The sequence below is a fragment of the Lepisma saccharinum genome, chromosome 27 (assembly GCF_977018435.1).
Source record: "Lepisma saccharinum chromosome 27, izLepSacc3.1, whole genome shotgun sequence".
Taxonomy (NCBI): domain Eukaryota; kingdom Metazoa; phylum Arthropoda; class Insecta; order Zygentoma; family Lepismatidae; genus Lepisma; species Lepisma saccharinum.
Window position 1 is genome coordinate 56,127,460 of NC_139255.1, and position 14,292 is coordinate 56,141,751.

Below are 14,292 nucleotides of genomic sequence, written 5' to 3' on the forward strand. Positions count from 1 at the left end.
CCAGGACCACTGGCGTCGTAGCGCGATGTGCTAACCACTCCGCCACGGGGGCCGGTTCTGCTTGGAAGAGTTCGTAATTTTAGATGCGCGTGCAAAAAGAACCAGATCTGGCTCCAAAAGATCGAAGTTGGCAACAGTGCCGAATGGTTCTTTGAAATCGGCCGCGCGGGGGAAGCGAAGAGGGCCACGGTTACAAAGTAAAGTCTCTCTTCTGCGAATCCCCCTCCCAGATTTCCCGTGTGCAGAAACTGCAATTATAGGCTGTGGAAACCCTCGGTTCGCAATTTACTCCTTAACAAGAATTTTGTTCGGGGCAATTGTGTGGTAATGCCTCCCTCCCCCCCCAGGTTTGCGGACAAATCTTCCAGTTATTTAGTTGTATTTGAGGAACGAGATGTCGACATGTTGGATATTTGTTCAGAGGGGTTAGGATTGATATTATAGACATTTAAAGAGTATCTTTCGTGTGTAATAGTGTCGCCATTATTGGGGGAAAAATATGTAGGAACCTTAGCGTCCTTACATGAGCTAACAGTGGCGGCGATTGGGGGGGGGGTCGGGGGCCGTTGCTGTCCCCAATTTCTGCTACTTTTGGCTAATATACGTACATTACACCACTATTCAAAAATCGAGACGACGCCTGGGGTCCCGGGTTCGAACGCTGGCCCTCGCGATTATCCAAAAGTGGACGTTAAATAATATCAACAAAATATGATTCCCCTCTATCTCTATAACATTAATCCATCCCCGAGATGTGAAACTAAAACTAGCAATAAGGCGTCCATCACACGAATATATAGTGATAGGTAATTTCATTTGCTTCACATCTGATTGATTGATATAGCTTATTTTACTTCGCTTTTCTGTCACCTTTGGCTAATCGCGAAGATGGGGATGAGTGATGAAATTGATGGACACTCACAAAGGACGCCCAGGGCGGGATTCGAATCCGGGAACCCTGGAAGAATTTTAAATATCTTCATGTCACTGACACATCCATGTATACATAAGAAATAATGTATTTCGTCGGAGGCCTGAAAATGCTTTATTCGTTACTAGAGTTGATCTGTAATATTAACAGTGATAACTATTAGGGGACAACTGCCTCCCCTTGACCCCCTGTGAGCACGCGTATGATACATCTGTGCCATATTATAATGTGTTAGGTTAGCGAGTTCATTAATCCGCACAAACATGGCGATCAGAACGAGATTATGTATCTCGATGCAGTCCTGGAAAATGGTCGCGAGCCTAGGATGCTCGTGTATGCGCAGTGGACTACGGCGCAGCCTTCTTCGATGCGCAGAACGAAACGCGGCGAGTGGGCGGAGATGCTCCGCCACGTCGCGCGAGAAACTCGCATCGTAGCTACGCTGCGGAACGGCATTGATACATTTCCATGCAAGATTTCTTAAAGCGTTTGCTTGCGTAAAGGAAATGACGAGCACTTGCAGAAAAATGAATGAGCACGGTCCCAATTTCCCCCTTCGGGTCAATGACTACCGGGGTGGCGTGAGGGGAGAGGAAACGTGACGTAGTAATAAACAAAAGTATTCCGAAGACCTGTGACTGGCCGAGAAGTAAACAATTCCCCATGTGTCAGGGAAGCTTCTGGCTGACCATTGTCGGATATCCGGATCCGCGTTTCGATACCGGGAAACGATAAAGTAACCGACAGGCTGGTGGTCGCTCTCATCCTTCGAGATAAGGGGCTGGCAAGTGTCCGATGCGTCCGTTTTCCTCTTCTCTCTGTTCCTTAGCACAACAGAAGCATCTTGTCCCATCAACAGACGCAAAGTGTACACACAGTTCGAATCCCGACATTTGCATGGACGTTCTTTGTGAGAGACCCTTCATCAATTTCATATCATCACTCATCCTCATCTTTGCGACTAGCCAAAAATGGCAGAAAAGGGAAGTAAAATAAGCCCAATCAATCACGGTTGGATTGATTGATTAGATTTCTTTTCCTTGGTTTTTCTTTCTATCTTTGTGTTCTACTTTTCCACTCTCCTATTGTCTATCTTCCTTCTTTGTGTGTTGTCTCTTTATCTTCTCTTTCTTTTTCCTTTTCTATCTATCAGAGGCGTATATTCCAGGCTATCTACGCTACCTGCAAAGCCCAGGCTCGAAAGAGAAGAAAAAATCGGTCGAAAAATGTGCATAAAATTGTTCATTTCAATAAGAAGATGATGACCTTTCAGAAGTTGGCACACTTATTTCTTACAAGTTGTTACACTAATTTCTTAGGAGTTGGCAATATTGCCCGCTTTCTTTGAAATCCGCAGGGGACTGCGTGAGTTGAGTTCCTTCTATGATGCCGCCAGTGTTGCCACAATATGATGGCATAATTTCCCTTTTTGGACCAATTTTTCCCTTCACCTAAGCAAATTATATAATAATAATAATAATTAGTAGTAGTGGTAGTAGCAGCATTATTAGTGGTGGTGGTGGAAGCAATAGTAGTACGTAGTTAAGTATTCCGTTTAATTCGTTATTCGTTGAATAAAAAATATTTTAAAAAAATTTCACATTTCAGTTTCATCACTTTCTGACCATATGTCCCAGGTTTGAATCCTGGTCAGGAATTCATTTAATCGTTAATCCTCATCGTTACTATTTATCCAGAGATGCATAGAATCAACGTACAATAAACTTAAAGAACCAGAAACAAGTAGGAATAGCAAAATAAATAACATAAAAATGTGAATATAAAATTCAAAATTAACATAAACTGTAATAATGTAGTCAGATGACCTTAAAAGTTCCCTGCAAAAGGGAAATTTCCCTTCATGTGGCAACACTAGATGCCGCTAGTGTTACGAACTCATTGTTACCAGCGTGGCATCTTCCCAGCAATGGGGAATTTTGGAGCGAAACTATTGGAGGAAAGGGGAAAAGCGTTGCTTTTATGACAGAGAAATTCCCCTCTGGGCCAAGAACGTCACTTTCCAATGATCGAAAAAGGCCTCACCCCGCAAATATTTGTCCATTCGAATACTATAATAATATGATGAGATAGCCCTAGTTTTGAACTCGGTATACGCTACTGCTATCTATCTTTGTATTTTCTTCCTTGTTATCTCTTGTTAACTTTCTTTATCCATTTTATTCATGCTCTTAGAAATATCTCGTGCTCTATATTGGGTGAGACGATCTCCACGGTGGAGTGTTTAGCACAGCGCGCTCCAATGTCAGGAGTCCCGGGTTCGAATCGGGACGATGAGGTTAACATCGAACAAAATAACCAAAGTAAAAACTGCATTACACCCACAAATGCTATATTTTCATAATGTACTATTTCATCAGGGGAATAAATGGTTTTAGTTTCGAAAAATACAAGAGATACAGTTTACCGGTTTTGGCTGATTGTGATACTGAAGACGAAGTGTGAATAGATTACACAAGGTGTCAGGAATCGAACACGGAGCCTTCGGGTCTTTTCGTGCTTGTAGGTTATTTTGCGTCGCTTTTCTCCCACTTTTGGCAATCGCGACGATGAGGATGAGTAATGATTAGATGAAACTGATGAGGCAACACTGACAAAGAAGACGAGAATCGAACCCGGGAACTTCGAAAGTCGAGCTCTTGACGCACTCGGCCACCGAACAGGCTCACCGTAGATTGGGATTTATCTATTAAAAGCTGTAGAATTTGACATATTTACAGATTCATCTAGTGCACTAAAGAAAAAAATACATCAACAAGTGCATAAGTGAGTGTAAATATTGTGTATATAGATGTTAATTTTATATTATTTTTCTTTCTATGTACAGTAAAGTACATTATGTTAAACATAATTGGTCTCAAAAGTACTATTAAAAGTTGTAAATTGTAATAAACCTGCAATTTTGGGGGCAGGGGTGGCAAATGTCCCCGCCAAGATACGCCTATGCGTGCTTGGTCTGTTAAGGAGATTACAACGGTTGGTCTTCTGGCTTCCTACTGTGGTCCTTACTTCGCATGGGTATTTTGTGTTTGTCTGGCAGTATTAAACTTCGTACAATCGAGTTAAGGATGCGTGTTGGCGTCAAAAGCACGCACGGTTGAAGCGTTGGTTGTACAAGAGAGGTGCACTGCCTGTCGATTACTTATCGTATAGTTTTTTCCTGCAAGAATGGGTTGAGATCTGAGCAAATCCAGGAAAGGGCTACATGCGGAGTCATCGCTGAGATAAAGCTTGGTCTCGTGCTGCGGGAAACGTCGCAAGGTGATTGGTCGAGGCGCCGTGACGATTCAAGGATGAGTAGCTCCGTGGGAAACACGGGGGGGAAGTCGTTATCTTCGGCGAAGACACACTTTTATCCGGAAAGGATAACAACTGCGTACTACCGCTGGGTCCCTTCGAGGTGTGGGTGGGGGAGTTTACTCATCAGCGGACGTCTTTTCGCGGCGGCAGAGGGGAGGGGGGAAGCGCTGAAACATGTCCAGTCAGTTTCAAAGTTCCCTTCAGTACAGCGCGGGCTCCCGAAGTGAACAGGTGCTTTTATCGATGAGCCGTGTTGACCGTGAAGACTTGCGTTCTCTGCCCATCTGACTTCCCGTCGTGAAAGAGCTTGTTACAGGAAGTGAGGACTTGCCTTGTTTCCGCTGGGCAAGTTCCTTTAATACGAGCGTCGGTGCGGGTTGATTGTGCTTTGTAGAGCGAGGGACCTTAGAGTGTAATGTTGGACGTAGGATCTGTGAACCGCCACTCATGGGCAACCCCTTTCTCCATGTTTCAGGATGCTGTGACTTGGCCGCCGACAATCCGTCCAGCTATGCAAGATATGGCTATGCATCCCACCGACGACTATCCCGAGGCCATGGGCACCTCTATGCAAGAAGGTAAGTTAAGTCTCCTCATATGGTACGGCCACGAGGTAAAGTCCGAGGCAAGTGTACTGTACTTGCCACTCACTACTGCTTCTGGCTGTACATTAGTTTTAAGCTCATCCGTATTCAGCTTGCAATGTGAGTCTCACCCGATAACAGGATAGCGACTTTTGATCACCCAGGGTGAACGAAGTGTCAAAATATTATCTTTCAGTGTCCGGATTTCCCCTTGTTATATGCCTTGGTAACACTTCGATCTAGTGAAAACGGATCTCTTCATTTTTACAGAAGAAACTACTTACGGAAATCAGTTTCTATAGCATTATCGAAGTTCGTCAATGTATTTTCTTTCATCGTGTAATCTTTTTTAGCACGAATTCATGTTTTTTCTAGAAAAATGAATTTTTAACTATGCTTGCCTAACCTAACCTTACCGTGAATGGTGTTTGGGGCTATGCGTGAATGGTTTGTGGGGCTAACCGTGAATGGTTTTTGGGGCTATACGCTATTATTTTCGTGAGAAAAGCATAATTCCACCCTAAAGAATGTTCCGCAATGCAGAATACGTAAGTAGGAATGTTAAAAATGACGAAATAAATGAGTTATAGGTGTTTTCACGAGATCGAAGTAGTACCTATGCCTTGAGTAGTACGTACACATTTATCACTTGTCGGTAGCCATCGTGGAAGTCCGGATTTGGGGTGTGTCCCCCCGAAAAATATTTATTGGGTTTATTTTACTTCGCTTTTCTGCCCCTTTTGGCTAATCGCGAAGATGAATGGTGATAACGACAATCACGAACAAAGAATGGAATATAGTTTTCATTTCAGTGACAGTAATTTATATTACTCATCAGAAGGGAGTTGCAGGAGTGTCGTAACTTCAAACTTGATGGAGTTTTTTTTTGAGTGGAGATCGTTGTTTGCCCGTGGGAAAAAATACCTTGCTTGTTGGAGTTTACGGGAGTTTCACGTGTGATGCTAAAGCACGTTAAAGATACTGTTGTGATCAAGCATCAATGTTTTTCGTGTGCATAGGCGTAACTTGGCGGGGGCAAGGCGGAGCACTTGCCTCCCCCAATTTTCAGGTTTTTGTTAAAATTTACATGTTAAGGATACTTTTGTTAACATCCTGAGACCTGAGGAGCTAAGTAATGAATAATAATATTCGTGATTTCGCAAATGTAACGGTTATTTAGCAAATAATCCTGGGCACTATTTTTACAGGATGAAAACTTTTCAACTTGGTCCCTCCAAAAGTTTAGCCTCAAGTTCGTATCTGCCCCCCCAAATGTTAAGTCCCAGTTACGCCCATGTTCGTGGGTATATATGCTTTATTTTGCCATGTACATTGCAGTGTTGCCACATTAAGGGAAATTTCCTTTTTGCCGGGAAATTCGGACCGAAATTTTAACCAAATGGGAAAAGGGAATTTCGATGAAAAATACCACAATTTCAGGCAAATTTTAAGACATCTGACTACATTATTACAGTTTATGTTAAGTTCCAGTTTCATATTCACATTTTCATTTTTCTGCTCCCTTGAATATAGCCTGTATCTATTTATATTTCTGTTAAGTACGTCGGTTTTATGCACTTTCGGATAATAGTAACGTTGAGGATTAACGATTAAGTGGATTCCTTACCAGGATCCAAACCTGAGACATCTGGTCAGGAAGCGATGAAAGTGACATGTGAAAAATTTAACATTTTTATTCACACGGACATGGACCAACGGAAATACTGTTACTACTGCTTCCACCACCACCACCACCACTAATGATAATAATAATAATAATAATTACAGCTACTGCTACTACCACTACTAATACTTATTATTGTATGATTTGCTTAGGTGAAGGGAAAAATTGGTCCAAAAAGGGCAATTTTACCCCTTGGAAAGAGAAATTGTGCCCTCATATTGTGGCAACACTGGTTCATTGGACGTTAAGGAACCGGCCGCCAATATCCTCGGTTTGACTCGGGATCCAGTATCCCGAGAACAACTGGCCAGCTACGTGGAAAGGAGTAAGTGTGCTGTGGTGTCAGAAGCCAGAAAATACGCAACGAAGGGACTCGATGCGCTGACCACGTGTCTGGAGGCGTCAGCATGCTGTTGCTACTTCTCCAAGTCAACCGTGATAATCTGCATCAGCGATGAGATGCTTACAAGATCACACAATCAAGGGCCCTTGCTTTTACCCGTGATTCGAACATATAACCACTGACTTAGTAACTCTCTACGTTAACCACTTCGCTGCAGATGCTGGTATTCTTAGCTGCCAAGACACGTTCGCCCCCTTCCCACGTTGAGCTGAAAACAGCTGGAACAGCACAGTACCTTTAACCATCGGTGTCGGGAGGGCAGGTGTCCCCCCCCTCCCCCCGCTAGTCTTAGTTAACACCGAACAAAATAACCAAAGTAAAAACAGCATTTCATCGAAAAATATTGTATAATACAGGAGGCAGGTTATATTTTCACAATGTACGATTTAATCAGAAGAATAAATGGTTTTATAGTTTCCAAATACGAGAAGTCACATAATATAAACTTTGAATAAAATTTCTCCATAACTTGTAAAGCCTTTTCCCGAACGAGGTGTGTAATAGTTAATAACAAAATACAGTTACTGAATTTCAGTACATTAACTGTATGGAATGTAAAAAAATAGTTTCAGGATATTAATTCATCTGGTGGATTGAGTAAAAAAGTCTCCCCATTTATATAATAGTAATTATTATAAAATGACAATTATAACCAGGGTAATAATTATTTCTATTAATTAAGTTTTATCAAGGACCTAATCCCCCTACAAAAACTTCTGGCGACGCCCATGCCTTTAACGTACTTTGATATCCCGTGAAACTCCAGAAAACGTCGAGCAGATAACTGTTCTGATATCACTGGCAGTAAATGTAAAAATGTTGCCTGTACGAGCCACAAGCTTACCTACGTCGTTCCATTGTGCAGCGCCACCGACGAGCGATATTTGCAACTATATATACACACCATTCAACGGCGTCTAACACGGGAATAGATGATCAGAAGTCACTACCCTGTATCGGGTTAAATCGAATCGCTAGTTGTATTAAAGTTGTGAGTCAAACCTGAATATGAGATGGGAGTTAAAGAACGTTGTGGAGGTAGCCAGGCATGCCCCCCCTCCCTTAACCATCCAGATCTAGTCATAATTACCATATAAATTATTTAATTAAGACAGCATGTCTACTATCATATTACTGAAATACACTTTTTTTAAACTTTACCGAACACTTTACTTGATCTAAATTCTTCGCTTTCTTCATCTAACGGATTAAATATGGTAGTTTTAGTAGCAAAATCAATTTGGAACCAATAAAGTAACTGAATTACTAAGGGAATATGTTCAGATATTTTAGAAAAATATATACGGGTGCACATTGAATTTTATATTACTTTAAGGGGAAAAATCTCCCAGATAATGCGTCAGCACCCCTGGAAGTATCTCTTGAATAGAACAGGGCAGTGGCGGCGATTGGGTTCTAAAACTGGGGGGCAAGGACACTTTACTTTCTCTTGGTAGATAAGGTCTAGCACAGTGCGAGGGCAAAAAGTGGGACATGGCAACTGCCCCCCCCTCCAATCTCCGCCATCGGAAGAGGGGCAGTATTGACAGTCATGATTTTTGGCTTCATCTCTGGTTGCTATTGTTGAGTTGTTTTATGGGGACTGTTGGCAGATCTCATCGTGGCAACCCTGTCTAGCGTTCAGAGTGAAATCCGATACCTCTGAGGAAATCCAGCAGCTAATGTTGCGAGAAGTTCATTTGCATCGCTAGCAGCCGAGGGGGCAAGAAAAACGCTTCTATTCATGGCTACGGCAGCTGCTGAGGAATTTTCCCTCGAGCTGCAAGTTTTCAGGAAAAATTTCTGCCAATCGCATTCACAACACAGGTAGCTTGTTGCTGGTGTCGACTTCCATAGTTGCAAGGTCCTGCCTTTTTAACGGGGTGTGCAAGGACGTATTTAGGGGGGGGGGATCCCGACCCGCCAGAAAGACCAACCAAGTCCAAAAATAAATAAGAAAAATATTAATTTTTTTGGTAGGACAACTGTTCGCATACAAATGTTAGTTATCTAACTACGCATAAGCATTTATTTATCTGTTCATGCAATAATAATTATTTTTTAAATCTTATTAATCTATAAACGTTATTTTTTTATTTAATTATTTTTATTATTACATGTGAGACACTTGGTTCCGACCCCCCCCGGAAATTTAATGTACCTGTTCTGCTGGAATTATTTTATTTAAATTAAGTATAATCAATATGCACTAAATAATGTACTCGCATACTTTATGCAATTGTCAATGCAGTTATGTTTTTCTTTTCTTGCATTTCCATCGTTCTTCTTCTAATCTATTGTATTATAATTGGAATGTACGAATTTCGAGGACAAGCAGTGATGCCCCCTTGCAAATAAAAATGTTGCGTTAACGTCCTTTTTTACGCACATATGCTAATTAGAACTGAATCTACACATTTTCATGGAAACCAAACCACAACACTAGCTCCCCACCGAACAGATTCTCTGAATTTTAATACAAATGCCCTAAAATAGACAAATTCTGTTCGGCACGATATACTTTTTTTTATTCTACTGCAAAGTTGTGTTGTAACCACATGTGCCGCTGTTATATGTAAAGAGAGATATAGCATGACTATACAACTACCCAACTACACTCCTCACAAGTTTGGAAAATTATTATATTAGGCAATAGATGATAGTCACGGTGGCATATGTCGGCGAAAAGACGAGAACATCCACCAGACATATATCATGTGTTGTTGCATTCCGAGGCTATGTCTAACCTATTGTCCAATGTAACAATATCAGAGGCGTCTCGTGAACGCATGAGGTGCATGCTTCGCATGCGTCAATTGTGGGAAAAAGGACAGCTTGCTCTGCTACGACATTAATGAGCATTTCTTCATATAGGAGAAGTATTTATTTTACACGAGAGTGCTCGACCAAGCTTATATTACATTTCTTGGATCTTAAGTGAAAGAAAGCAATAAATCTTTTCCCACAATTGACGCATGCGTCACTTCAGATTCAAGAAATGTAATATAATCTTAGTTGAGCGCTCTCGTGTAAAATAAATACTTATCCTATATGAAGAAATTAGAATGTAGAAATGCTCATTAATGTCGTCGCAGAGCAAGCCGTCCTTTTTCCCACAATTGACGCATGCGTTCAGGAGACGCTTCCTAACAATATTCCAAACTTTTTGTGGGAGTGTATTAGTTACCGAAATAAACGGTTTAGTAAGCAACCGTATCTGTCGGAACGATTAAAAAATACTGGAAAATATGAGACAATATGCTCATATCATCATCACTCATCCTTATCGTCGCGATTAGCCAAAAGTGGCAGAAAAGCGAAGTAAAATAAACCAAATCAATCAAACCAAAGAACACCACGTAAAACAAATTACACCCCAGAAATGAAAATAAATGCACCGCTGCCTACAGATTCAGACTTCCGAAGACTTGTCTTAACAAATAAAATGTACCTCGTTGATCACGCACTTCAAAGTAGAATACAGATTTGTACTTCCTTGCACACCTCTGCCAACGTGGATGGGATGCTGACTGACTAATACAGTGCCAATGCACTTCATCCGTGTGTGTGCTGGATCTTCCCACAAGTCGGACCTTTACTCATTTCGCACCTTTTGCTCCGCGAGTGACGTCATTTGGCTTTTCACGTGTCTGCCGCTCATTGCGTCATAATTCCTGCATCTGAACTCGTTCGGTCGCCCCGAGGGCAGAGGAGTTGAAATAGGAGATGACTGCGACAGCTACTGAATGCGTAACAGCATTGAGTTCAAAGAAGAAATTGCGTGTCTTTGTCAAGAATTTGCTGCCGACATCGCAGGGGAGGCTGTTGCCACTTGAACCCACAATCGAATAAATATGCAGTCAACTAGCGTATCCGAAAAATGGAATGCTTTATTCAAGTTCGAACAGTCTTTATGATGTTGTTACTTTTGAATTACTGTATAATACAAATACACCAGCATCTTATATGTGCAGTGGGATCCATGAGTATTACCGTTCAAATTGTCCATCACACATGTTTGTGCAATTTATTTGATCCAATAAGAGCTTGAAGAATTAAAAGAAAACTCAAAACAAGCTGTTGACAACTTCTGCACTAGCATACATAAAAATCCATCGCTTAAAAGCACATAGAATGTAATAGAAAAATTAATGAAAATGGTCATGGACAATTTGCACGGTAATAATCATGGATCCCACTGTACATAATAGATTTTTCTGTTGTTCGGGCTAAGCTTTCCCCCCTCCGCTAACGACGCCCAATTCTTTATTATAGGAAGGTAGAGCTCTTAACAGTTCTCAATCACTTGTAGAGGTGAAACACTTTATCATTGTCATAACAGTCCAAATTTGAAAAAGTGCCCGCGACTCTACAATCAATATGCTGTCTCTTACATGTAGCCATTTTAGTTTAACGTCGTGACTATTTGGTGACTTTGTAGGGCACATTGTGTTTTCCAAACTTGATACTTTTGTATCCATATAACAGCTAACAGTTGTTTCACTTGAACATGTATTTCTTACAACTTCGGAAGACAATTATGTACTTGTCTTTGTACCAGTGCCGGAACTACAAGCCCACTTATTAAACACGTATTTTTTTCGTTTTCCGATTCGATGTGTATTTCTCACGATATGTGACCGTTCCGGGACTTTTGGACCACCCGGTGTATATATATGACAATGTTACACCTGGAAAATGATACTTTGTTACAATCATGCAGTCATAACTTTTCCTGATTAAAGATAGGTTGAAGAATCCTTCACCACTGCATTTCTCGTGAAATTCTAGCCTGATTTGATTTCAGTCTGACTGCCACGTGAGAAACAAACACATAAATACGAACCCTCTGCGGCTTGTAGATCCGGCACTGTTTTGTACTGCATATTGTAAATGGGGGAGTGGTATGTGATATTTGCAATAACAATGTGATCTACGCACATAATGCGATTCAAGCGATGAGTCATAGACACGTAACTCGGAGCTCCACCCTTGTGTGTAGATGAGGGAATCATTTCGTAGGTGTGCAAGGGGAACGGACAACATTGGATATTCTGTCGAAATTACAGTACGTTGAATATACTATACTTCAGATAGAGTAGGCGCACAGGATGTATTCGAAAGCGAAATAGTTTAACGTGTGGGTATTGATAAAAGATTATGCGATGCTCTTTTAATCGAGATAAAGTAATCATACGATTGACATCATCAATGACATCAGTTGGAACAGGGAGTGATAACCTGCAGTTACTGCCCTCGGCACTTTTTCTGCTCTTAAACTGCAGTTTCGTACAAGTTTATTATTGGATGATTTCAAATTCCGTGCGTGTATATTATTATCACAGTAATGTTGCATTTAGCATTCTCTTAACAATTTACTGAACCGAACGTGCTGCTATTCTTAAAACATAAATTGGTAGGCTTGTTGTAATACCTAATAGAAAAATATTGTGTACAGTATCTTGCCCGGATCGGTTTATTTCTTATTTAAATCAGTGTCAAATATTTACCTTGCAGCTTTCATTCGCTGTGCTTATGCTGTTTTCCCCATATACTGTCAACTTGGAGATTTTACAAATTGATGTTCTTCATTGGGAATTTGTCCTAATCCATTTTATAAACTCTAAAAGAAAAATGAGTGCAGTGAGTCGAACTACTCAAACAACTGAAAAACTAGGAAGTCAATACTATGGAGTGTACAGTAGGAGGCATAAATATTACCAGGTAAATTGTCACAACTTTTTAAGGTTACGAGTGACAGTTTCGCACCATCTGGTGTGATACGATCTGTGAAAAATATGATGAATAAGTATTTACGGGATCCCATATAGCCCTTATGGAGAGGCAACTTCAACTTACGTCTAATCAAAAGGTCGGTGGGGGAGGAGCAGTTTAGGGTCCTCGCGTTTGGCTGGAAATAGAAACTGTTCCTCGTGTCCTTAAGAGAGATAATAATGTTGTTCCCATTCTTACACCTCGCGTTACACCTTACAGGAGCTTAAAATCTCTCCCGGTTATTCATCTTGACGTCAATAGTTACCTCGATGCAAAGACATTTGCTTGTTTATGTCTGCAGACAATGCCGAATCTCTGTTCGTATCGAAACCACTGAACATTTAATGCTTCAATATATGACAGTCATATTATAAACAGATAAGCCGAGCTGTATCGCGAGCATGATGTCTTGAGTGTGTAATTTTATGAACCGCAATATGTTATTGTCCTCTTCAAAACTTAATGCAGCACCCTGAAACTTTATTATTATTAAATGATAAAGCAGAACTTCAAAGGTTTTATTGTTCTATTACAGCATGTAACAGGGTCTCTGGCACGACTTTATTATATTGCTGTGGATTCAGCAGTTCTCAAGGCAGTGTCTTGTTTTTCATTTCTACGTTCTCTGAAAAGGACTTTAAAGAATAACAAGATTTAAAAAAAAAGTATTTTGTGCTTCAGTCCTGCCTGTGCCACTGTCGGAATCTCATAGTACTATATACAAACACACATTCGGCCATCTTAAAACATAACATTCTCTTTCAGTACTCGATGACATAGTGATGATGCTTCCACCTTTGAATCAAAGTGTTCTGGGTTCAATCCCATGTGGTGGACATTGCACAGTGGTTCAGTTTCACTTTGAACTGTAGATCCAGTCTCGCTCAACATGTAGAATCATAAAGGACTTAAGCAGACAATATTTTATCTTTTTTGACAATTCGAAGTAAGTTTTTGCCTCTTCAGTATACCTATTGATATTCCAAAATGTATTATCTTGGGCTGATATAGATATTTTTTGTTACACATATTATAAACACACTTCCTGGTTTTTCAGTAATATACCATTAAGTCTAATGTTTCGTCACTGAAAACTTGTGAAATCAAATAGTAAAACAAGACAGTCAAATTATTGGGCATAATGCATAGGCTAATATCAAAATTTATATTTCATTGAATTGAATTTTTGTTTTAAGTATACTTTGTGCAAACACATAGGCTAATCGGGACTGGACCTACAGTTTAAAGTGGAATCTGAACAACTTTGCAGTGCACCGGGCATCAAATGCAGGACTGCTCGATTATAAGGCGACGTTACTACATACTATGTCATCGTGAGACCCTGGATAAAAACACTGGTGATAAATTAACATTGTGAACAGTTTTGAGAATTTGTTTTAAAATTTGAAAAGATGCAAATTTTTGAAAAATCAAAATTTTGAATTTGAATTTTGAAAATATTTTTTGATGGAAACCCGTGTTGCATATCATATGAAAGCCGGTAGATAGCACTTTAAATTGTAGATCCAAGATCTCGAGAATACTTGAGTTTGAACTGCAATTTTAGTAACTGTAGTTTGTTAATTTTTTTTGGTAA

At 40.4% G+C, this 14,292-nt stretch overlaps 1 protein-coding gene across 4 annotated transcripts in view; it reads left to right on the forward strand.

The window, feature by feature from the left end:
• Positions 1 to 14,292, forward strand: part of peb (zinc finger protein pebbled) — a 225,815-nt gene that overhangs the window by 199,736 nt on the left and 11,787 nt on the right. For all 4 annotated transcript variants that reach the window (XM_083113396.1, XM_083113394.1, XM_083113393.1 and 1 more), the window contains exon 2: positions 4,725 to 4,827. In XM_083113396.1, the coding sequence (XP_082969522.1) occupies positions 4,761 to 4,827 (67 nt within the window). In that variant the 5' untranslated portion in view covers positions 4,725 to 4,760. The remainder of the gene's footprint in view (positions 1 to 4,724; positions 4,828 to 14,292) is intronic.